This window comes from Peromyscus maniculatus, chromosome 4 (genome assembly GCF_049852395.1).
Source record: "Peromyscus maniculatus bairdii isolate BWxNUB_F1_BW_parent chromosome 4, HU_Pman_BW_mat_3.1, whole genome shotgun sequence".
Lineage (NCBI taxonomy): Eukaryota > Metazoa > Chordata > Mammalia > Rodentia > Cricetidae > Peromyscus > Peromyscus maniculatus.
This window is the reverse complement of record NC_134855.1, coordinates 65047219-65070844: the sequence shown is the minus strand read 5'-3', so window position 1 is coordinate 65070844 and position 23626 is coordinate 65047219. Positions and strand designations below refer to the sequence as shown.

Sequence of the window (23626 nt, the reverse complement as noted above, 5' to 3'; positions counted from 1 at the left end):
TTTCCTCCACAAACACAGTCATCTGAAAATAGCAGGAAAATATGAAATGAATTGGTAAGTCTCCCTTTGGCTTCCTCCTTAGCAATTGTTCTTCATTCAAAAGACAGAAGACCACTTGGTGACCTGAAAAGGTCATCTCTCTATTAGACTCTGAGTATCTTAAAGTTCCTTCTTTCATTCTTTTTATGCAAAATAAAAGTTCTAGGTCTATGCATTTGATGAAAATTGGATAATTGGGTGAAATCCCTCATTTATATTCCTGGAAGCTTTCCACATGGTTAGAAAAAAATAAACTGGGATAATTCACTGGTTTTTAGCTTCTCTGAAGAAGTTTGTTTCATGTGAATGAAATGTGGATGAATTCCAGAAGATCACAGTAATACCCTATAGCATATATGAGAATCTTGACCTGTTCCCCATTTCTAAATAGCTGTCAAAACAATCATCTAATTATGGGATTAAGGTTTCATATACAGGTCTCATCATTTTATGGAATTAGAGCATTTAGACTACTTTAAAAATATGATGAGTGCCCTCTCCTTGAGTTGTTGCTCTAGGGTATTGCAGAGTTTTCTGTAAAAGACAGGACTACTGCCTTCATGACCTCACAGCAGCTGTTATTGCTAGTTCAAGATCAATTTAGCATTCTAACATGGAGTGTGAAGGTGTTCATGAGCCCCTATCCTTAACTAAGGAGCTATGGGAAGTTAATGGCTTCCAGGAAAGGGGCAGTCTATTTTCTTTAACTGTCTGGCTTGTAGTACATCAAACAAGTTCTGATGGATGGCACTACAACTAGAACTGTATGGCACTGCAAACTGGATTAGTTATAAAATTTAGAAAAAGAAGACATGAAGTTGGGGTGGTTGTGTAGGAAGATGGGGCCATACCTTGGAGAAGTTAATGGGAGGAGTTGCACATGATCAATATATAAAATTATCAAATAATTAATGTTTATTAAAATATGACATTTTGTTAAATTAAATTCCTTGAATAAAGAATAAAAATTGCTACCCAGAGGGGGAATGCTTACCACTGAAGCTTTTTTCTTTCAAGTTTCACTTTAATTGTATTTTGTCTTTAACAGTACTTGTCTTTGTAAACTTTTTCTTTTTTCTAATCTTGATTTACCTTTCTGTTTCTCCAGTAGTTTTGCTTATGTTCTATTTCTCATATCTTAAAATACTTTACTTTTTTGTTAGTTAGTTAGTTAGTTACGGCCTCACTATGTATCCAGGCTGCTCTCAAGCTTGCAAACCTCCTGCCTTGGTCACCCGAGTTCGAGGAATTCAGACATGAGTCGCCATCCCCAGTTTTCACTTTATTTTATGTCTAAAATGTTGTTTCTCCTTTTTCCCATTATTGCCTTCTGATCCTTGATTAAGAAAATGAACCGTTGTTTTCCTTGACATTTGTAATACTAGTCAATATTACATATGAATGATGAACTGTTTTCATCTAGGAAACCTTTATTACTAAAATTTTCCTGTGTGTTAAAGCACAACTTCAAGTGTAGTCATTTCTATACACAAGAATGGCTACAGAGAAGGAAGGTGACAATGGTCACACAGAACGGGTGATGCCTCTGGTTTTCTCACTTTTATGATGATAGTTATGCCATCAATGTTTTTCTGTATGCTTGGACTTTGAAAATTGCAACCTTATCACATTTTTTTTTCTGTCAAATTCTAGTGAAGTCACTCCTTCTTCTATTTGCTAGGCTAGCCCCTTATTTTTAGAGAAAAGAAACTTAAGCAAGTATTTGTATTAAGAAAATATTTTACCATTTTAGTGATAAATTTAAGTGTATAGTTAGAAGATCAGAGTACACTGGAGACTGTCTAGATACTCAGATTTTATACAAAGAACAAAAAAATCACACCCACCACTCAGTAGCACTGTTATCTTAAAGACAGTAGAAACAATTCATTATGAAAAAAATGTTAATGGTTTATATTGTTTTCATAGCTTATTAACAAATGTAAAGAAAAGTATTTTGCATAGTCTTTAATTTAATAATTTAAATATTCTCTGAAAACAATGCAATTGTGTTACACTTATAATATAATGAAGTTACGATAACAAAATTTTCCTGGGTGGTGGTGGTGCACATCTTTAATTCAAGCAGTTGGGAGGCAGAGAAATGTGGATCTCCATGAGTTAGAGACCAGCTTGTTCTACAGAGGGAGTTCCAGGATAGCCAGGGCTGTTACACAGTGAAATTATGTCTTGAAAAACAAAAAACAAATAAACAAACCAAAAAGATAAAATTTTAAAAATCAGAAATAAATTTAAAGAAATATAAAATATAGACCTGAGGTATTTCATACATTAATGATAAGAATAAAGACTTGGGAGACCAAATCAGCACTTATAAGTAAAATGCACATATAGTTGGTTCTGTATTTCTGTCATGAAAATTGTCTTACAGAAATACTCCATATAATTAATAAGTCCATATACATGGACATGCAGTCCATTCATGTAAACAAGTATGGGGAAATTGTTAAAAAGGCAGAAAATTATGATGACAAATGTTTATATATTATCAAGGAATGATGTCTGTCCTGATAAACTCTTTATGAAATTATATATAGAATTCATTTGCATATGTATTGTGACTTACTGTGTTATCATTAAGCTATTAAAATGCACCCTCAAAATTTATGAATAAATCTACATTTTTAAAGAAAAAAAATTAGTTCTAGTGAGTCATGCAGCTGAGATGTAATGCAGAAGTCACATTAGATCCTGGTATTCATGAGTCCAAAACTTTGTTCTCTGATGCTGCCTTAAAAAGTCCCTTCTCCCCTACTCTGGGCTTTTGTTCATGCTACTCCCTCTGTTGGAACTCACTTCAAGCCTTCTTTTCTTTACCTCTTAAGTCTTAAGTCACTATTTTTTCCTACATTCTTTCAGTTTTATTTTTATTGGCATTATTTTTAGTTTTTGAGTTTTGCTCTCACAGACATAGATGGTGTCTAAAAAGCTTGTGAACTTAAACAGTTCTTGCTTGAATAAATACTTCCACAGAGTAGACTGACCAAACTTAGAGAGTTGGGTGACTTTGCTTGGCTTCAGTGGAATAGCCTGTCTCAAGAGAAAAATCTATTATTTTTATATTTTATTTTATTTATTGTTCTCTAATAAATTACATACCAACTGCAGTTTTCCTTCCCTTCTCTCCTCTAATTCTCTATCCCTACCTCCTCTCTCTCCCAGATCCATTCCTTGTCTGTTTCCTGACAAAAAAAAAGGCAGGCTTCCTGCAGGTGTCAACCAAACATGGCATATTATGTTGCAATATGACTAGGCATATCTCCTCATATTAAGGATAAGTGTGCCAACACAAAATAAGGAAAAGAATCCTCAAAGCAGGCAAAAACATCAGAGACAGTCTCTGCTCCCCATTGTAAGGTGTCCCACAAGAACACCAAGATATACAACCATGAAATATATGCAGAGAGCCTAGGTCAGACCCCTGCGGGCTTCTTTATTGTTTCTTCAGTCTCTGTGAGCCCCTGTGAGCTCAGGTTAGTTGATTCTGTAGGCTGTTTATTTATGGTGTCCTTGACCCCTCTGTCTTCTACAATCCTTCCTCCTCTCCCACAGGACTCCCTGAGCTACAAACTCTGCCTAATGTATGGCTGTAGGGCTCTGTATCTAGCCCCATCAGTTGCGGGATGAAAACTTTCTGCCTTCTCATGACAATTATGCTAGTATATCTGCAAGTATACAAGTACAGTAGAGTATTATTATGAATCATCTCATGGATTTTTTTTTTAAATGTGTTTGGTTCTATCCTACGTCTCTGGGCTCTCCGGATTCCTGACCTTTCAGATAGTGTCAGGCATGGGTCTCAAGATGGACAAGTCATTGGTTGGCCACCTTCACAAGTTCTAGGCCATCTGTATCCTAGCATATCTTACAGGAAGGACAAATTGTAGGTGGAAGGTTTTACAGTTGGATTGTTGTCCCAATCCCTCCACTGGAAGCCTTGTTTGGTTACAGAAGATTCAAGCTCTGTATTCTTCATTACTAGGAGTTTTGGCTAGAGTCACCCTTGCAGATTCCTGGGAGTTTCCATTGCACTAGATTTCTACCTTGCCTGCGAAACACTCCCAAGTTTCAGTTGTCTCTCTTAGTATTTCTTCCCTCCATTACCTCCCCCCCCCCCCCCCGCCGCATGTTGTGAAGGGGAAATCAAATAGATTTTGCAGGTGGACTGGGAACAGGTAGGGATGGGAATAAGCAAGTCTATTTCTAAGGATAGGGCAGTTTACAAAATGCTTCCCGTATCCTTTTTTATTTTTCATATTTTGAGAATTTAATATATGATAACTGTATTTATATCATTTCCATCTACTTCTCTTTCCCCCTCTAGCCCTTCATGTACCCCCTCTCAAATTTAGGACCTACTCTTTAATTACTATTTTTATAAAATGCTGACTCTGCAAAATAGAAATTATGTAATTCCAAGCAAGAAATACAGCTTTCCCTTCTTCCATTTATTTTCACAATAGGAATTCATCATCATTGATCAATAATAATTGGGTATTGGATGATAATCAGTATTATGTATAAAATTTTAAAATTAGAAAGAAAGTAAGAAATTACAGAGGCATTACTATAGTTTTGAAAATGGCATCTTTGGAGGTTCCCTGTCTCATAATGTTGTGAGAGTGCTTTTCAATTTTTATTTTATCTTATTTATCTTTTTTTCATACAGGATTTGCACATGTATTATGGATCCTAGTCTTGTGTATTGATGAGATTTCTGAATGTACACACAGTGTGTCTCTGCATCTTTACAGTTTTCTTGTGCCTTTTATTGAGCTCTTTTCCTTCTATTTATTTCTTCTTCCTAGTTTGATTTGTCAGTTTTTGTTTTACCTTATATTTATTTTATTATTATCCTATAAATGCCAGGTTGTTTTCTAAGGAGAGACAGAAAGGGGGTGGATCCTGATGGCAGAGGAGGAGCTGAGCAAGGGGGAGGAGTAGAAGGAGGGAAAACCATAATCAGAATATATTGTATGAAAAAATCCTTTTTCAATAACAGAAAAATAGAATAAGTGAATTAACTAAATTTTCTTATATATTAAGTCAGAAAATGCTGGCCATATGCTGAAATCACAATATTTCTAAACCTAGTGAGCCTCGGTATTTTTATTATTTTATTATTTTTATTATGAAGCCTAACCACCCACACGGGTCAAAAGTTGCACACTGATAATTGCCAGTAAGCATAAAAGGAGAGAGAAGAACCCATTTAATCTGAAAGAATGGCTTTATTTTGAGAAAAAGTCTTATGCAGATTAATCAGGAACATACCACTATGCAGCCAAGGATGACCTTCGACTTGAACTTCTCCTCTTCCTGGCTCCAAGTAAGTGCTGAGATTACAGCCATGTATCACTATACTGGTAGATATGATTAGAATTCAAAGAAAAACTATTCTACCTTATATGGCAGGGTGGCTAGCAATACAGTAAGTCAATATGAGAACTAATGACTTAGAAGCTCAATAATGATTAATTTCAAATCACATTTCTTTTTTAGGTTCTTCAGTGGTGAGCTGGAATGCTAATTACAAGATAAATGGGAAATCAAAACAATGTGACAGAGTTCATACTTTTGGGTCTTACAGAGAACTGGCAATTGCGGAAGTTGTTTTCTGCTGTGTTTCTCATCATGTATGTGGTTATGGTGTTGGGAAATGTGCTCATCATAGTGACCATGATCACAAGTCAGAGTTTGAGATCACCAATGTACTTTTTCCTCACATTCTTGTCCCTTTTGGATGTCACCTATTCTTCTGTCATTGCCCCAAAGCTGATTGTAGACTCCCTTTCTGAAAATACCACTATTTCGTTTGAAGGCTGCATGGCCCAGCTCTTTGCAGAACATTTCTTTGGAGGTGTGGGAATCATTCTGCTTATTGTGATGGCCTATGATCGCTATGTGGCCATCTGCAAACCTCTTCACTACATGACCACCATGAGTCCTCAGATGTGTTGTATGCTGTTGGGGGGAGCTTGGGTAGGAGGATTTGCACATGCAACCATTCAGCTTCTTTTCATGTATCAAATACCTTTCTGTGGTCCCAATATCATAGATCACTTTTTATGTGATTTATTTCAGTTGCTGACATTGGCCTGCATGGACACTCATACCCTGGGCCTCATTGTCATTTTCAACAGTGGAGTGATGTGTGTGGCCATCTTCATTATTCTAATTGCCTCTTACATAATCATCTTGTGTTCTCTAAAAACTCATAATTCTGAGGGGCGACAAAAAGCTCTCTCCACATGTGGCTCTCACTTCACAGTGGTTGTATTATTCTTTGTGCCATGTATTTTCTTATATGTGAGGCCTGTTTCTACCTACCCTATAGACAAAGCCATGGCTGTGTCAGATTCAATTGTCACACCCATGCTGAATCCCTTTGTCTACACACTGAGGAATGCAGAGATGAAAAATGCTATGAAGAAACTTTGGATGAAATAGACAGTTTTCTTTTCCAAGTAACTTTTGTTTCTCAGAAGTTTTTTTTTTTTCTCATAAGTTTTCATGAAACTTATGTTTCACATAAGAAGTTGTCTTTTTTCATAAATGAATAATGAATAAAAATGCCCACCCTTCCCCTGAAATCATGAGGACGTTTTATATACATAACTATCTGAAATATATGCTGTGATTTAGAGTATTTGAAATATAAGGTTCATGATTTTTTCAAGCATTGTACCTTTGGCTTCACAATATCTTGGCAACTTGCTTGCTTTCTTTTGGAATTCTGTTAAGTCGTCTTTCTACTGCCTTTTTGTCTAAAGAAATCCTTATCTTTCTCAACACCTTCCTTCCAGAGATCAACAGCATTGTTTTTTTTTTTTTCCCAGATGCCTTTAAAGCTATGCTAACTTTTGATCCCTTGAGGGGATCAAAATGTTGCCTCCCTAACATTTGTGCCTAAGTTAATATATCTTAGCACACGAAAAGAGAAACATTTATGTAACATAAAAAGAGAAGTGGAACTATTCCAAAAAAGAAGAAGACATTTGTGGGTGTTGAGGGATAAAGTGGGTGTGAATAGAGTTCAGAATATGAATAAAGTACATGACACAATTGTATTAAACTGTACTTATTAATTCATCAATATGTTTATTGAATTTGCATGAATAAAACAGTAACTGTGAGACCGAGTGCTGTTTTTCACTGAAGCCCGTCTGCATCATTATATTCTGTCTTCATTTTCTGCCATTATTTTTCTCAACAAAATAGGGATTGATCACTGAACCTTTTCCATCATGGACAAGTGTTCTACCACTGAGCCATAGTCTCAGTTAATATCATTATTTTTAACCTCAATATATTGGCTTATTTGGAATAATGATCAAAGATACATTTTTATAATTGTATAAATAATTAAGTAATCTATTAATTAAAAATAACCCAAATATCAGAGTTCAAGGAAGTGGAATTCTATGATGAATTTCAGGATTTTATGATGGGGGGTTTTGAAGATTTCTACTCAGATATGAAATATCCGATAATATTCTTTACTTTCCTTGTGATTTCTTCAGGATAAATAGTTATAATTATCAGTTTTATAATAACAATAAACATCAATAATGCATAAAATTATTATAATGAAAACAACCATATTAATATCTGTGGACTAAAAATTCTAAAGTGAGAAATCAATGAGCAAGAATCGACAATGTTTTCAAGACAATGTAAGAGACCAACAGATGGAAGACAATGATCCCTACAGTGGAAGGAAGCAGAGTTAGAAGGAGGTAACACAGCTACCTATATTTCTTTTGTAGGAAAAAGGTCCTTTTCAAAGTGACCCAAAATTGAAACTTATTTCACAACATTGATAGAGTCCAATTTTTATCTGTAGTATATAGGTGAGCAGAAAATATGGATGGGTTTTACTCTAGCTTCCATTTTTGCTTTTATTCTTAATTAAAGAGCAAATTTCATAATACTTTTAGAAGTATTTCATAATAATGTGTCTATATATTGTTCTATTATTGTTCTATTTAATAATTATTAATGGAAATTCCAGAACTAATGTCATTATTTGAATCTTTTTGAAAAACCTCAGAATTACTTTTATTGCGTTTTAATCACAAATAGTAAATATTGAAAAGCATCTAAAAATGAGATCTTTAATTTTATATTTGTTTAATATGTAGTGATTACTAAGTTGATAAAGGTCAACCTAATAAAGAATTAGCTAATTCTTACTATTGAAATATTTTCTACTTCATCCTATAAATTTGAATCACCTGTAGTTTTGCTTACTGATTTAGCAAACAGAATTAAAATTACTTTTGAAGGCTAGGCATGGAGGCTTTTGCCTTCCCAGAATTCAGGAAGCCAAGGCAGGAGGACGTTTGTGAGTTTGAGGACAGGTTAGTGGACAAAATGGGTTCTAGGATATACAGAGTTACATAGTGCAATACTGTTGCAAAACAAAACATAAACAAAATTATTAACTTTTCATTAATAGCATGATTTTTTTCATTAAATATGTCTTCAAAGATAACAGCAAAGTATGTTCATGTAACTAATGTATGACTCCTTTATCAAAGGAAATAAATCACAACATAGTCATAGCTGATAGTCAATGTATTTATACATTAACATTTATTATGCCGTTAAGCATTAAATTTGAAAATTTTATTAGACACTATATGAAATTGCAAAAAATCAAATAATTTTGCCTATTTATGTGATAGTGACAGTATATGAAAAAAATATATGTATCTCAAAATTAAGGGGGAAAGAGGCCAAATGCTTGATCAGCACATAAGTGTGATACTAGACTCAGAGCAATTATTCTAAAGATGTGATTGATCCTCACTTCAAATTGTGTGTGTGTGTGTGTATGTGTGTGTGTGTGTGTGTATGTGTGTGTGTGTATATGTGTGTATGCTTGGAATGGACCATCACTCTATTATTCTTATTATTTAGCCTGAAACCCAACCCACTGATGGGTCCCAAGGACTGAGATCATAAAAATTCAGGCAGGAATTGTTGGCACTTATTGACTTTGTAAAAGATAGGTAAGAGCATCGGGTTAACACTCTTTTGTAATGACAATGTTCATTAATAACAGTGTTTCTCTTGGAGAAATTTGTGATGTCATAACCCTGTATTCAAGTGGGAAATGCTCTTATTGACACAATACAGTGCCTTTTTCATTAGCCTTTATCTTTTTTGGTTAGTTTGATTGTTTCTTATTTGTTTTCAGATTGGAACCCAGGGCCTTCTGAATGCTAACCAAGCTTCCTACCGATGAATTGTATTCCAGCAGGCTATTATCACTTAAAGTGGTACTTCCATGTGCCAATGTAAACTATAACCTGTGATAGTAAAAAATCATAGCTGTGTTTTATTGTGAGATGAACAGTTCAGAGTGAGTGTGAATTATAATAGTATTGATTAGGTTATATTAAAAAATGAAAATACACTATTTAAAACACTCATAGAGCTGAAAGTGCAAAGGGGACAAACACTAGCTTTCACTTTTTTTCTTAGAAATATGAATTCTAAACTTTCATGTACTATTAAAGCCAACAAACAGATCCTCTTCCCTCCATTTCTGGTACTCATGGAGTCCTAAGAAGTTAATCTATTCCAGGTTAACAATACATTCTTAACCAGAAAGTCCATCTTCCTCCAAATATGCACATTGCTGAAACAAACAATAAAGATGACGATGTTCCTTCTCTCCAGAGAGAATCTGTAGTGGTTAGCCATTCCAGCTTTGATCTGGAAATTCCAACCCCCATTGAGGCTTTGACAATTGTCATGCCTACAAGGCAGGGCCAAGGGAGGCGCCCAGAGACCCGAGATCTGGATGGGCCAACACTCTCTCTGTCCCTGGACCCTAGACAGTGGAGGTGGACCGAGCAGAGCTCCAGAGAACACTGCTGGATTGTGATACCTCTATTTCTGTCTCGACAGAGAGCCCAATGCAAATACCATTTCCTTAGCAAAGCCTATCTAGATTTACAGTTGAGTGCTGTTACTAATATACTTCCACTGTTAACATTGTATGTGCATTTTCACTGAGTCTGTCATCTCTAGTACATACTTGTCTTATTTATGTTTTAGCATTGCTTATTCAGTCAGTTTTACATACCCAAATAAGGCAAGTTTGTGTTGTTCCAGACTGCACACATTACAAAAAACTTTTGTCTATCAAACAGCAGTAAGAGAAGACCCAGGACCAGAAGCCAAGCCTTTGTGCTCCGAGTATTCTAACCCCCATATCTATACAGCAACCATGTCATTATAATTATCTGAAGAGTCATAGGAAAAAAATGTCATTGCCAGTAAGAGTCAGAGGAGGAAGAACAGGAGATGAGCCAGGACAAATCTCATGAAAGGGTCAATAAAGTATGATAAAGTGTTTTAAGTTTTAAATAGAGCTGTTTTCTGTCTTGTATTCCTTGTATTAACCCTTACATCAAATCCATAGGGTGAATTGTAAACAGAAAGAATATGCCAGACCCCAACACTGATTTCATCACCATTATCATATTGCCACAGCAGCTTCAGTGCAAAATGACTCCTTATCCTGATGGCTCACACAGGACCTATTTCTATCCTGACCCTACACTTTGCAAAATAGGAGTATGTAGATAACCTGAGAAACTGACATGTCTCAAGGCCAGTGTAAGTTAAAGAAATACAAACTATTACCAACTACTCACCAATGAAGAAAACATGTTCCTCTTACTTTAGGTTTTTCAGGATTCAAAAGGAAGATGAGCTGATCCTAAATGGAAGAAAAGTTTCATAAAATAGTGTAAGTTTGATAGGAAAACTTCCTGCCTTTTGGAGATAAAGACATTGTTTCCAATGCATTGCTCATAGTTTACTCTTCTTAAGTCCTGCTTTACTTTGGAGATGTATCACATACAAGATTATCTGCAACATGCAAATTGGAGAACTGAGTCTTTCCAGACTAAAGTGTATTTTAGATTCATTCACTCTTGCTTACTGTTGTAAAAACTACATAGAGAGGACAGAGTACATAGATACTCCTTTAGAAGATCCGAGTTAGCCCCTCCCATGGATACTGAAACATTGGGTGAAAAGATTCTTTTCTCTCTAGAAAAAAACTACTAATATCCAATTTGCTATATAAAAATATTCCTAAAGTCAGCCCTTACACTGAAAAATTCTCTGGGAGTATATGAGTAATAAACATCATTTCTTTCCACAAAGTATTTATAGGTCTATGGTAACATGCACAAGTGCCCAGCCTCAGAAGGGCCAAGTCCATGTTCCTTTCTATTCACCTCTAAAAGATTTGATCAATGAGCTATTAACAGACTTAGTGCACTATCATAGCAACCACACACACAATTATTGCCAAGAAATGTCACAAACATATTCTTATGCCTGCCTCTCTCCACCTCCTTATTCTAAGGGACAATTTTCACATTATTTACTGAATATTCTGTCCTATGATACTTTGAAAGTCACGTTGAAGTTTGGTTCATAAAAGAAACACACTAGGATTTATAACACTAAGTTTTACAAATGGCTTGGAAACTCTGAGCCCAGTTCAAGATACACACACACACACACACACACACACACACACACACACACACACATGATGCATGGGAATTAAAGTATATTAATTACTGTGAATAATTAAAATATTTTACCTTAATATCAATGATATTAATAAGATGCATTTTAATATGTTAAGCAATTAATGTTCTAAGTTTTGAAAAAATTTGAAAATGGTAGAAAAGAACAAGTGGACAGAAAACAAGAGAGAAAGTTTAAAAGGATACTGTTTTTAATTTACTTCAGTTACTTTAAGAATAATTTATATATGAGAAAATGAAGTATTTTAAAATTCATAGTAGCTAAGTTTTAATAAGTTAACATATTTCTACAATAATGCTATAAATTTATTTTTAATTCATATTTAAAAAGCTAGCATTTGGTCAAGTTTGTTTTATCTTCACTTTATTGATTTTGTATTTTGTTTTCCTTGCTTTTATTCCTTTTTTTCTAGTCATGATATTATTCTTCCCAGAGTACTATAAAGAGATTTTTTCCAAAATTTTGTAAACTCTGTGAAAAAAATCTGAAATCTCACATATTCTGTACAAGGGCTCTACAACTCAGCCTCTGAGTATTTAGGCATCTTGATGATGGATTCAAACGATGAGTAATAATTATTTCGAACTTTGACCAAATTTACCATACACAGCCACACATTACTTAAGGGATGATTGTATGCTTACCTGTACTTGCAATCAATGTGCCTAACAGAATCTGCAATGCCTATTAGACTCACATACTCATTATTATATGAATTTCTTTATATTGAGGGGAAAAGTAAGTGGCTTATTTACCTCATCTAAAATTGTTGTGAATGACAACAAAAGCAATGTAAGAGAACAGTTATGTTTATATATATAATGCCAGTATTATTTTCTTACTTTAATTACTTCTTTCTCCAGTGCTTCAAATATTACTTAATGTTGCTTCCTGTACTATGAAATGTATATACAGATACATACTATATCCAAGAATGGAATAACACAAAACTCTACAATGTAGTTGGATCAAATGAAAATATTACTTAAGGACTACTAATATACAACCCATGTGAGGTCACTTTAGCCTAGGAATAAAGCAGGAAATGCTATGAAGTAATAAGGACATATATTTAAAGACCTGTGTTTGAATCAATGCTTTGCTCTGTCTCAAATTCAATAGATAATTAAAATTTGGAAATTTTTCAGATTTTACTTAGTAAAATTTTTCAGATTTTACCTAGTAAAGTAAATGTGTATGTATGTACTGCCCTTGGGAGAGTCAGGTAAGGACACAGACATAATTCCAGGTATAGCCTGACTCTTGAGGCTGGAAGTGTTCACAGCCTGTGTTCCCAGACTGAAGATGACATACAGAAGACCTTCTTGCTGGCATGCACTGTCCATAGAATATAAACAGGAATAAAACTATTGTTGCTTCAAAAAGCAATAAAAAATATATAGTGAAAGCATCTAGAATAGATTTGTGAATTGTGAGAAAAAAAATCCTGGAGTCTCATTTTACCTTGTGACTCCTGTTTGACCATGACTATGATCAAGACTGCTGGCTATTTCCTCTCTTCTTCTAAAACACCTTTTTAATCTATGTAACTTTTTTTCTGAGTGGCAGTGTATTTGTAAAGACTCATTACTTTTAAAAGTCTGGAGTATTGATTTTGTTTTGTGACCCACTGATCCTAAACCGGCTGTCTATGAAGCCATGGATTTGAAACTATTTGTTGGAGCCTAGTGGGCTGAGCAGAAGACACACTAGTGGTGACAGTATAATTATAAAGTGCACTTGTCTTGATTCACTAGTAGTGCTGGACGTCTTTTACATGTTTATTGAAGTCTATCTTTTCAGAAATATTTCATTAGCATATTTATCAAGTGAGTTGTTTATCCTTGTTTTATTGAGGTATTCTACTGTTCTCTATACATTGTCAACACCATTGGAGAAGACTATAGTTACTGTCTTAGCAACCATTAATTGTCCACAGCTCTTCATCTAGGAATGGGACCTTGCAATATTTCCTCTATCCATATTGACATGCCAACCAAGTGTTGCCATTGTGCAGGTCTTGTATAGGAGAGAACACTGTTAAGATTTCATGAATACAGCTTCCCTGTTACAAATAGAAAATACTGTTTCTTCAGTCTCCACCAGCTGGCAAGCATATAAGAGCTATGTCCCTAGGTTGTAGCACCACCCCTGCAACCCATTGGACTCTGTCCCTCTAAGACCCACCTGCCACCAACCCAAGCACCTGAACATTCTCCCTGTGGTGGCCCCCACCCTCTGCAACCCCAGCAGATTACACTGGCACAGCCTCAAACCACACCAGTTGGAAAAGCAGTCCCCACTAGCCAGCAAGCAAACTACATAAGCACAGGTGCACACCACACTGTTGTTTGAATCTTAAATGGTCTTATTAATAAAAAACCTGGAACCAGATATTGGGGTGAATGCTGAAGTATCTGAGAAGCAGAGCAAGCCACAGCCTGTGGTGGTAATCTAATTGTACTGAATTATTATTTTGATTGTATGTTAATAAATAAAGTTGTCCGGGGGTCAGAGCTATTAGAGCCATAGCAAGAGCTGGGCGGTGGTGGCACACGCCTTTAATCCCATAGATATCTGTGTGTTCAGGGTCAGAGCTATTAGAGCCATAGCAAGAGTGTGGCGGTGGTGGCACACGCCTTTAATCCCATAAGATCTCTGTGTGTTCAGGGATATAGTCAGCATTGGAGACATATGCCTTTAAGACCTAGGGGGCTGTACATTCAGACAGTGACGAGGCAGTCATGTGTTTGGGTTTACAACCAATGAGAAGGCAGAACAACATACTATAAAAAAACGAACCGACAGGAAGTAGCTCTTTTTTTCGCGAAGCTGGGACAGCAGGAAGAAGGGTGAGATTTTAGCTCTGAGCTCTGACTTCTCGGCTTTCTCTTTTACATTGTTTCTGTGTTTCTTATTTAATAAGACGGTTGGCTACATCTACAACAGCCACCAACTCTTACCTCACCAACTCCTCAGCCTGATAAGGCCTCTGCCAAAACAGCCTTTAGTTCCTGTCTCCTCACGCCTTATATACCTTTCTCCACCAAGCCATCACTTCCTGGGGTTAAAGGCATTTGTGCTTCCCAGTACTGGGATTAAAGCTGTGTGCCAAAACTGCCTGTCTCTGTTTTCTTCACTAGACTGAGTCAATCTCGTGTAGTCCAGGGTAGTTTTGAGCTCACTGAGATCCAGATGGATCTCTACCTTTTGAGTGCTAGGATTAAAGATGTGTGCCACCACTGTCTGGCCTCTGTGTTTAATCTACAGGCTGGCTTTGTCCTCTGACCCTCAGGCAAGCTTCATTAGGGTACACAATATATCACCACTTTACAATATATTACCACACCACACCTGTTGGAAGAATGTGCACAGGCACAACTGAAGCATGAATCTAATTAGTCTTAACAATAAAAACCTGGAGTCAGATACCAAGGGTGAAAGCTGAAAGTTCAGAAAATCAGAGCAGCCAGCCGCCAGAGACTTCCCACCTCTACAAAATCTCAGACTGAATGGAGCATCCTGTCTCTATGAATGGGCCAGAGATCCTGTCTCCACACACTTAATATTCCTGACTCCACCTCCCTAGTGCTGGGATTAAAGTCATGAGATGCCAAGTGCTGGGATCAGAGGTTTGAGCCACCACTGCCTGGCCTCTGTGCTTAACTAGTTGCTATCTCTTCCCTCTAATCTCAAGGCAAGCTTTATTTATCAGAAGAAAAAAAAAAACCATACAACACACAAATGAAACCAGTTGGAAGAACAGACTACATAGGCACAGGCATGGCCCACACCAGTGTAAGGATAATGAGTAAACTCCAGTGCAAGAATACTTTAAACAACTGAAAGAACAAAATGGTACCATCAGAACCCAGTGATCCTGCAGCAGAAAGACCTGAACATTACAGTACAGCTAAAACACAAGAAAATAACTTTAAAAATAACTTTATGAATATAATATAAGCCCTTAAAGAGGAAGTGAAAAATTCCCTTTGCTGTTGGCTGTGTCACAGGAGCAGCAGGTAGCAACTAAAATTTAAGGTGTCAGCCCACTATAAGGAAACTCTCTGGTGGGTCAATCTTGGTTAGGCAAGGCCATGAGACCACAGACTCTGGAATGTCTTTTGCTTCTGCTGTGCCTTTACATGTTTGCTGTTTCCATCTTTCTATGGTATCTGATATGGTGTGAATGGCTGTGGGGAGATCCCTGCCTGTAATGTAGTGTATTGATCTTATAGAAACATCCTGGTCTAATGAGGATTTTTACCTGTGGATTATAATGAAGATGATTTCTTCCTAAGCTGTACTGTTTAAATGATAATAATAATGTTAGTTTAAATAGAGTTTTGATGATTAAAAATATAAACAAGAAAATGTCATACTGCTACAACAATAAGTTTCTATTGAGAAGCCCTATAGAGTGTGGCTTAGATTAATGATTAAGAAAAACAATTGAGTCCCAGCTAGCTTAAATTCTTTTAAATTTAATGTTTGGAGATGTGTTCACAGGTTTTGGAGTGCATCACAGCTAAAACAAAGCTTTGAAACTTAAAGTTAGACTAGATGTTTTGTCAAGTAGCTTTGAGGTGAGAAAAACCCAAGAAGATAATTTAAAGTTTTAGAAAGGCACATAGTTGAATGTGGAACTGCTTAAGGTCAGGGAACAAGACGAAAGCAGCCAAATTACTACTGGCTGACACACCTTTTTTGCTAGGATTGGTTGATGACCAAAGGTGATGATTAATTCCTTATACCAATTTTTACACTTAATCTCCTATACATAAATTATATATATATATAATATAGTATATAATAGTATATATATATATATATATATATATATATATATATATATATATATACTATTGATGAGTGGGTATGTACCCTAAAGATTTAAAGTAGAACTGACTGATTCTTTTTCACATATAAAAGGTTAGGTTTGTGATTACTTTAAGATTCCTTATAGGATTACCTTTCAAGAGAGATAATAAAGTGATCGATTCTTTGTATCCACAATTTGCAGTCTGCCAACAAAAGATTTGGCTATGAAAACCTTTTCCTTGCTTGCTCGTGTTTTATTAATCTGTAATAAGTTACTTAGATGTAATGTATGTGGGTTATCAGTGTGACTCTGTTTTTAATCATGTAAGGGAGATAAAAAACATGCTTTTACCTGTATTCATCATAATCATTCACTTGAAAAATGGAATGTGATCACAGTGTGATTCCTGTATTGCCTGAAATATTTTTATCAGGGTATATAAGTTGTACAGGGAGAGAGGAGGAAAAGATAATAAAGAAGGAAACCATCAAGAGAGCATGTGAGTGTCTTTTTCCCTAAACCCCTCACATAAAAAAGTCTAGTACATGAGATACTGTGGATTTCCCTTTGAGCCCTGAGCTGCCTGGAGGCTGCCCTCCCCTAGAGGGCGATATTACTTAAAGAAAGTGAGGAAAAAACAAAAAATTGGAAGAAATCAATAAATCCCTTAAAAAAAAGCCAATTAAAAATAATCAAACAGGTGACAGAAACAGTTCAAGACTTGAAAATTGAAATAGCAACAATAAAGAAAACACAAACTGAAGGAATTCTGGAAATGGAAAATCTGGGAAAGTGAGCAGTAACTACAGATGCAAGCATCACCAACAGAATGCAAGAGATGGAAGAGAGAATCTCAGGCACTGAAGATTCAATAGAGAAAATATATTCATCAAAGAAAATGTTGAATCCAATAAATTCCTATCACAAAACATCCAGGAAATCTATACTCAGCAAAACTTTCAATCACCATAGACAGAAAAACCAAGGTATTTCATGACAAAAACAGATTTAAACAATACCTATCCACAAATCCAGACCTATAGGAAGTAATAGAAGCAAAACTCCAATCCAAGGAAGTTAACTAAATCCAAAAAAACATAAGCAATGGATAATGTCACACCAACAAAACCCAAAGAAGGGAAACACACACATTACCACCACCACAACCAAAAACAAAAAGTAGCATCATTAACATCTCTTAATATCAATGTACTCAATTTGCCAATAAAATGAGAGAGGCTAACAGGATGGATATGAAAACAGGATCCATCCTTCTGCTGCATACAAGAAACACATCTCAACTTCAAAAACAGATATTACCTCAGAATAAAGGATGGGGAAAAGATCTTCTAATCAAAAAGACCTAAAAAGAAAGTTAGTATAGTTATCATACTATCTAACAAAATAGACTTCTAAAATTCAAAAGAGATGGAGAAGGACATTTCATGTTCACCAAAGGAAAAATCCATCAAGATGAAGTCTCAATTCTGAACATCTATGCCCCAAATACAAGGGCACACACATTTGTAAAAGAGACATTACTAAAGTTTAAATCTCACATCAAGCCCCACACACCAATAGTGGGAGATTTCAACACCCCTCTCTCACCAATGGACAGGTCTGCCAGACAGAAACTTAACAGAGAAATAAGGGAGCTAACAGATGTTATGCCTCCAATGGACTTAATGGACATCTACAGATGTCCACCCTAACACAAAAGAATATACCCTCTTTTCAGCACCTCACAGAACTTTCTCTAAAACTGACCACATACTCAGTCATAAAGCAAATCTTAACAGATATAAAAAAATGTAATAAACCTCTGTATCTTATCTGATCACCCCGGGTTAAAGTTAGAGTTCAACAACAACACAAATTACAGAAAGCCTACAAACTCAGGAAAACTGAACCCTCAACTGAATTACCACTGGTTCAAGGAAGAAAGAAAGAAAGAAATTAAAGACTTCCTACAATTCAATGAAAATGATTCCACAACACATCTAAACTTATGGGACACTATGAAAGCAGTGCTAAGAGGAAAGACATAGCACTAAGTATCTACATAAAGAATTTGAAGAAAGCTCACACTAGTGACTTAACAGCACAGCTAAAAGCTCTAGAACAAAAAGAAGCAAATCTAGTAGGAGCAGATGACAGGAAATAATTAACTCTGGGCTGAAATGAATAAAAGTAGAAACAAAGAGAACAGAACAAAGAAGCATGGAAATAAAGAGTTGGTTCTTTGAGACAATAAACAAGATAGAAAACCTTTTATCCATACTAACAAAAAGCAGAGAAAGAATATTCAAATTAACAAAATCAGAAATGAAAAGAGGGGAATAACAATAGACTCTGAGGAAATCCAGAGAATCATTAGGTCATACTTCAAAAACCTCTACTCCAGAAAATTGGAAAATCTAAAAGAAATGAATAATAATCTGGATAGGTACCACATACCCAAATATAATTAAATCAGGACCAGATAAACATTTGAATAAACCTATAATACCAAAGGAAATAGAAAGAATCATTAAAAGTCTTCCAACCTCCCTCCCCCCCAAAAAAGTATGCCCAGGGCCAGATGGTTTCAGTGCAGAACTCTATCAGAATTTCAAAGAAGAATTAATACCAATCTCCTCAAATTATTCCACAAAATAGAAACTGAAGAAACCTTGCCAAATTCTTTTTATGAAGCCACAGTTACACTGATACCCAACCAACCCACAGAAGCAACAAAGAAAGATAATTGCAGACCAATCTCCCTCAAGAACATTGATGAAAAAATACTCAGTAAAAGACTGGCAAACTGAATCCAAGAACACATAGAAAAATCTTCCACCATGATCAAGTAGGCTTTATCCCAGAGAAGCAGGAATGGTTCAACATAGGAAAATTTGTCAATGTAGTCCATCATATAAACAAATTGAAAGAAAAAAACAGATGATCATCACAATAGATGCTGAAAAAGCAATTGACAAAATCCAACATCCCTTCATGATAAAGGTTTTGGAGAGATCAGAGATAAAAGGAACATACCTAAACATAATAAAAGCAATATACAGCAAGCTAACAGCCCACATCAAATCAAATGGAGAGAAACTCAAAATGATTCCACTAAAATCAGGAATAAGACAAGGTTATTTACTCTTTCCATATCTATTCAATATAGTACTCAAAGTTCTAGCCAGAGCAATAAGACAGCAAAAGGAGATCAAGGGGATACAAATTGGAAAGGAAGAAGTCAAACTTTCACTATTTGCAGATGATATGATAGTATACATAAGTACCACCAAAAATTTGACCAAGGAACTCCTACAGCTGATAAACACCTTCAGTAATGTGGCAGGATACAAGATTAACTAAAAAGAAAAAATCAGTAGCCATCCTATATACAAATGATAAAAGGGCTGAGAAAGAAATCAAAGAAATATCATCCTTTACAATGGTCACAAATAATATAAAATACATTGGGGTAACACTAATTAAGCAAGTGAAGGACCTGCATGATAAGAACTTTAATTCTCTGAAGAAAGAAATTGAAGAAGATTTCAAAAAAAACGGAAAGGTCTCCCATGTTCATGGATAGGTAGGATTAAAATAGTAAAAATGACAATCTTACCAAAAGCAATCTGCAGATTCAATGCAATCCCCATTAAAATTCCAACACAATTCTTCACATATCTTGAAAGAACAATACTCAGCCACAAATGGAAAAACAAAAAATCCAGGATATCTAAAACAATCCTGTATAATAAAGGTACTTCCAGATGTATCACTATCCCTGACTTAAAGGTCTACTATAGAGCTTTAGTAATAAAAACGGCATGGTATTAGCAAAAAAACAGACAGGTGGATCAATGGAATCAAATTAAAGTCCCTGACATAAATCCACACATCTATGAACACCTGATTTTTGACAAAGAAGCAAAAATTAAACAATGGATAAGAGAAAGCCTCTTCAAGAAATGGCTGGCATAATTGTATGTTCCACTTAGAAGGATGTAAATAGATCCATATCTGTTGCTCTTGACAAAACTTAAGTCCAAGCAGATAAAAGACCTATATGTAAATCCAGTTACACTGTATCTGACAGAAAAGAAAGTATGGAGTAGCCTTGAATGCATTGGCAGAGCAGTCAACTTCCTGAATATAACACAGTAGCACAGACACTGAGATCAACAATTAATAAATGGGTCCTCCTGAAACTGAAAAGCTTCTTTAAGGCAAAGGATACATTTAATAAGACAAAATTACAGCTTACAGAATGAGAAAAGATCTTCATCAACCCCACATCTGACAGAGGGCTGATCTCCAAAATATATAAAGAACTCAAGGAACTAGATATCAAAATACCACATAAACCATTTTTAAAATGGGGTACAGATCTAAACAGAGAATTCTCAACAGAAGAATCTCACATGGCCAAAAGACATTTAAGGAACTCTTCAGTATCCATTGTCATCAGGGACATGCAAATCAAAATGACTCTAAGATACCATCTTACACCTGTCAGAATGGCTAAGATAAAAAACACTGATGACAGCTTATGTTGGAGAGGATGTAGAGCAAAGGGAACACTCCTACACTGTTGGTGGAAATGCAAACTTGTACAGCCACTTTGGAAATCTGTATCATGGTTTCATAGAAAATTAGGAATCAGTCTACCTCAAGACCCAGTGATACCACTCTTGGGCATATACCCAAAGGATACACAATAATACCACAAGGATGCTTGCTCAACCACGTTCATAGCAGCATTATTTATAATATACAGAACCTGGAAACAACCTCAACTGAGGAATGGATGAAGAAAATGTACATATACACAATGGAGTATTACTCAGCTGTAAAAAACAATGACAACATGAAGTTTTCAGACAAATGGATGGAACTAGAAAAAAAAATCATCCTGAGTGAGGTAACCCAGACCCAGAAAGACAAACATGGTATATACTCACTCATAAGTTGGTAGCAGATGTAAAGCAAAGGATAACCAAGCTACAATCCACAGCACTAGAAAAACTAGGTAACAAGGGAGACACTAAGAGGGATGCATGAACCACCCTGATAAGGGGAAATAGATGAGGTCTCTTCCGTAAACTGGGGGCAGGAGGGTGTAGAGACAGGGAATGGGAGAAAGGAACATGAGGGATTAGCATGGTTGAGTTGGGGGAGGCATGGAGAGGAAAGCAAGGAAAGAGATGTCTTGAAAGAGGAAGCCATTATCAGGTTAGGGAGAAACCTGGTTCCTGGGAAACTCCCAGGAATCAACTGGAATGGCCCCAGCTAAGACTCTTAGCAATAGTGGAGAGGGTGTGAACTGTGATGAGATTGGTGACTACCCTAATTTTTTTTATCAGAGAGCCTTCATTCAGTAACTGATGAAACCAGATGCAGATATTCACAGCACTGCGCTCAGCTCTGGGAGTCCAGCTGAAGAGAGAGAAGAGGGATTTAAGGAGCAGGGGGTTCATGAACATGACAGGGGAACCCAGAGACAATTTAACTGAGCTCATGGGAGCTCATGCACTCTGGACTGACAGCTAGGGAGCTTGCATGGGACCGACCTAGGTCCTCTGTATGTGGGTGACAGTTGTGATGCTTAGTCTGTTTGTGGAGCCCCTAGCAATGGGATCAGGACCTGTCCCTGGTGTTTGAGCTGGCTTTTTGGAACCTATTACCCATAGTGAGATTCTTCACCAAGCCTTGATGCAAGAGTAGGAGCTTGGTCCTTCCTCACCTTGATATGCAGTGCTTTGTTGACTCCTATGGGAGGCTTGCCCCTTTCTGAAAGGAGATGAGAGGTGGGGGGAGGGGACAGGAAGAAAGACAGGAGGGGAGACTGTGGTTGGTATGTAAAGTAAATGAAAAAATGTTGATTAAAAAAGATACTGTCTCAAAACACATGCTCTGGTCCTCTGGCACTTAAGTACTTTCCATCTTTCTTTCTAATGTGTTCCTCGAACCTTACATGTGGGGATTGTAATGTAGATGTATTTTGTTTGGGCTTGGGCACCATGATTTGATGTTATCAACATTTTGGCAGGTTTTTAATTTATTTTTAAAATTCTTTTCATATTAGATATTATAATTACAACATTTATTCCTTCCCTTTCTTTCCTCCAAACATTCCCATAAACCCCTTCTTGTTATCTTTCAAACTGATGTCCTCTTTTTCTTTAGTAGTTATTGCATGAATATATATGTACATATGTATGCATACATGTTTGTGTATGTGCATATGTGTGTGCATATTCCTAAATAAAAGCTGCTTAGACAATATGCTGTTGCTTGTATGTATATTTTCAGGACTGACCATTTGGTATTGGATAATGAATAGGTGGGCTTTTCCCTGGGGAGGACTATTCCTCCTATTCTCACCATTGCCTACAGGTCTTTGTGTGGAGTTGAGGTCTGGTGTTCAATATGTCACTTTGCCCTCCTCATCCATTTTTTTTCTATATCTATTGTAGTTATATTTTTGGCTCATGTTTAGGCAGTCATATTTGTGAGACTTTATGGTTGTACCTTCTGACTTTCTCAGTAGAAAAAAAACATCACAGCAAACATAGTATCTGATGCTCCTACAATATTTTCAGTTCCTTTTCATAATTTCCCTGAGCCTTCGGTGTGAGAATGATTTGCAGATGTATCCATTGAGATGGGACTCCACAACTCTGAATTTTGACTTGTAATAATTTTCAGTAATGATCTCTGTATCTTGCAGAAAGTTTCCTTGGTGAAGGATAAAGGCTACGTTTACTTGGTATAAAGAGAAATGTTCATATTATTGTTAAGGATTATGCTGTTTTAGTAAAGTAGTAGTTGTAGATTCTTCTCAATATCCATGACTTCACTAGCCCTGAGTATTTAGTTAGCTTTCCAATATTAGGAATGGTTTCCCTCTTGTGGAATGAATGGGTCTTAATTCCAGTTAGAAAGCTGTTGTTTACTGCCAAGGTATGCATGCCACTTCTGTAACCTTAGCACTATCGAGTCATGACAGCCACTGATGTGGTTCATAGGCATTATAGCTAGGTAAGACTGTTGGTTGTTTCCCTTCTTCAGATGTTTGCAATGTGCCTTCTGGAACCAAGGAAGCCAAAAAGTGAGAAGACAAAAGTAATGTAACTGGGACATGTGGTAGCTCTATTTTTA

At 36.1% G+C, this 23626-nt stretch overlaps 1 protein-coding gene across 1 annotated transcript; it reads left to right on the top strand.

Moving 5' to 3' along the window:
- Positions 1–5601: 5601 nt before the first annotated feature.
- On the top strand, positions 5602–6510 carry LOC102909475 (olfactory receptor 4C6-like). Its single transcript, XM_006997568.3, has one exon. The coding sequence runs from the start codon at positions 5602–5604 to the stop codon at positions 6508–6510; it is 909 nt and encodes a 302-aa protein (XP_006997630.2).
- The last annotated feature ends 17116 nt before the right edge of the window (positions 6511–23626 follow it).

What these genes read in the sequence shown, in the direction of transcription:
- LOC102909475 (XM_006997568.3), top strand. Translation starts at nt 5,602, where the DNA reads ATGGGAAATCAAAACAATGTGACAGAGTTCATACTTTTGGGTCTTACA.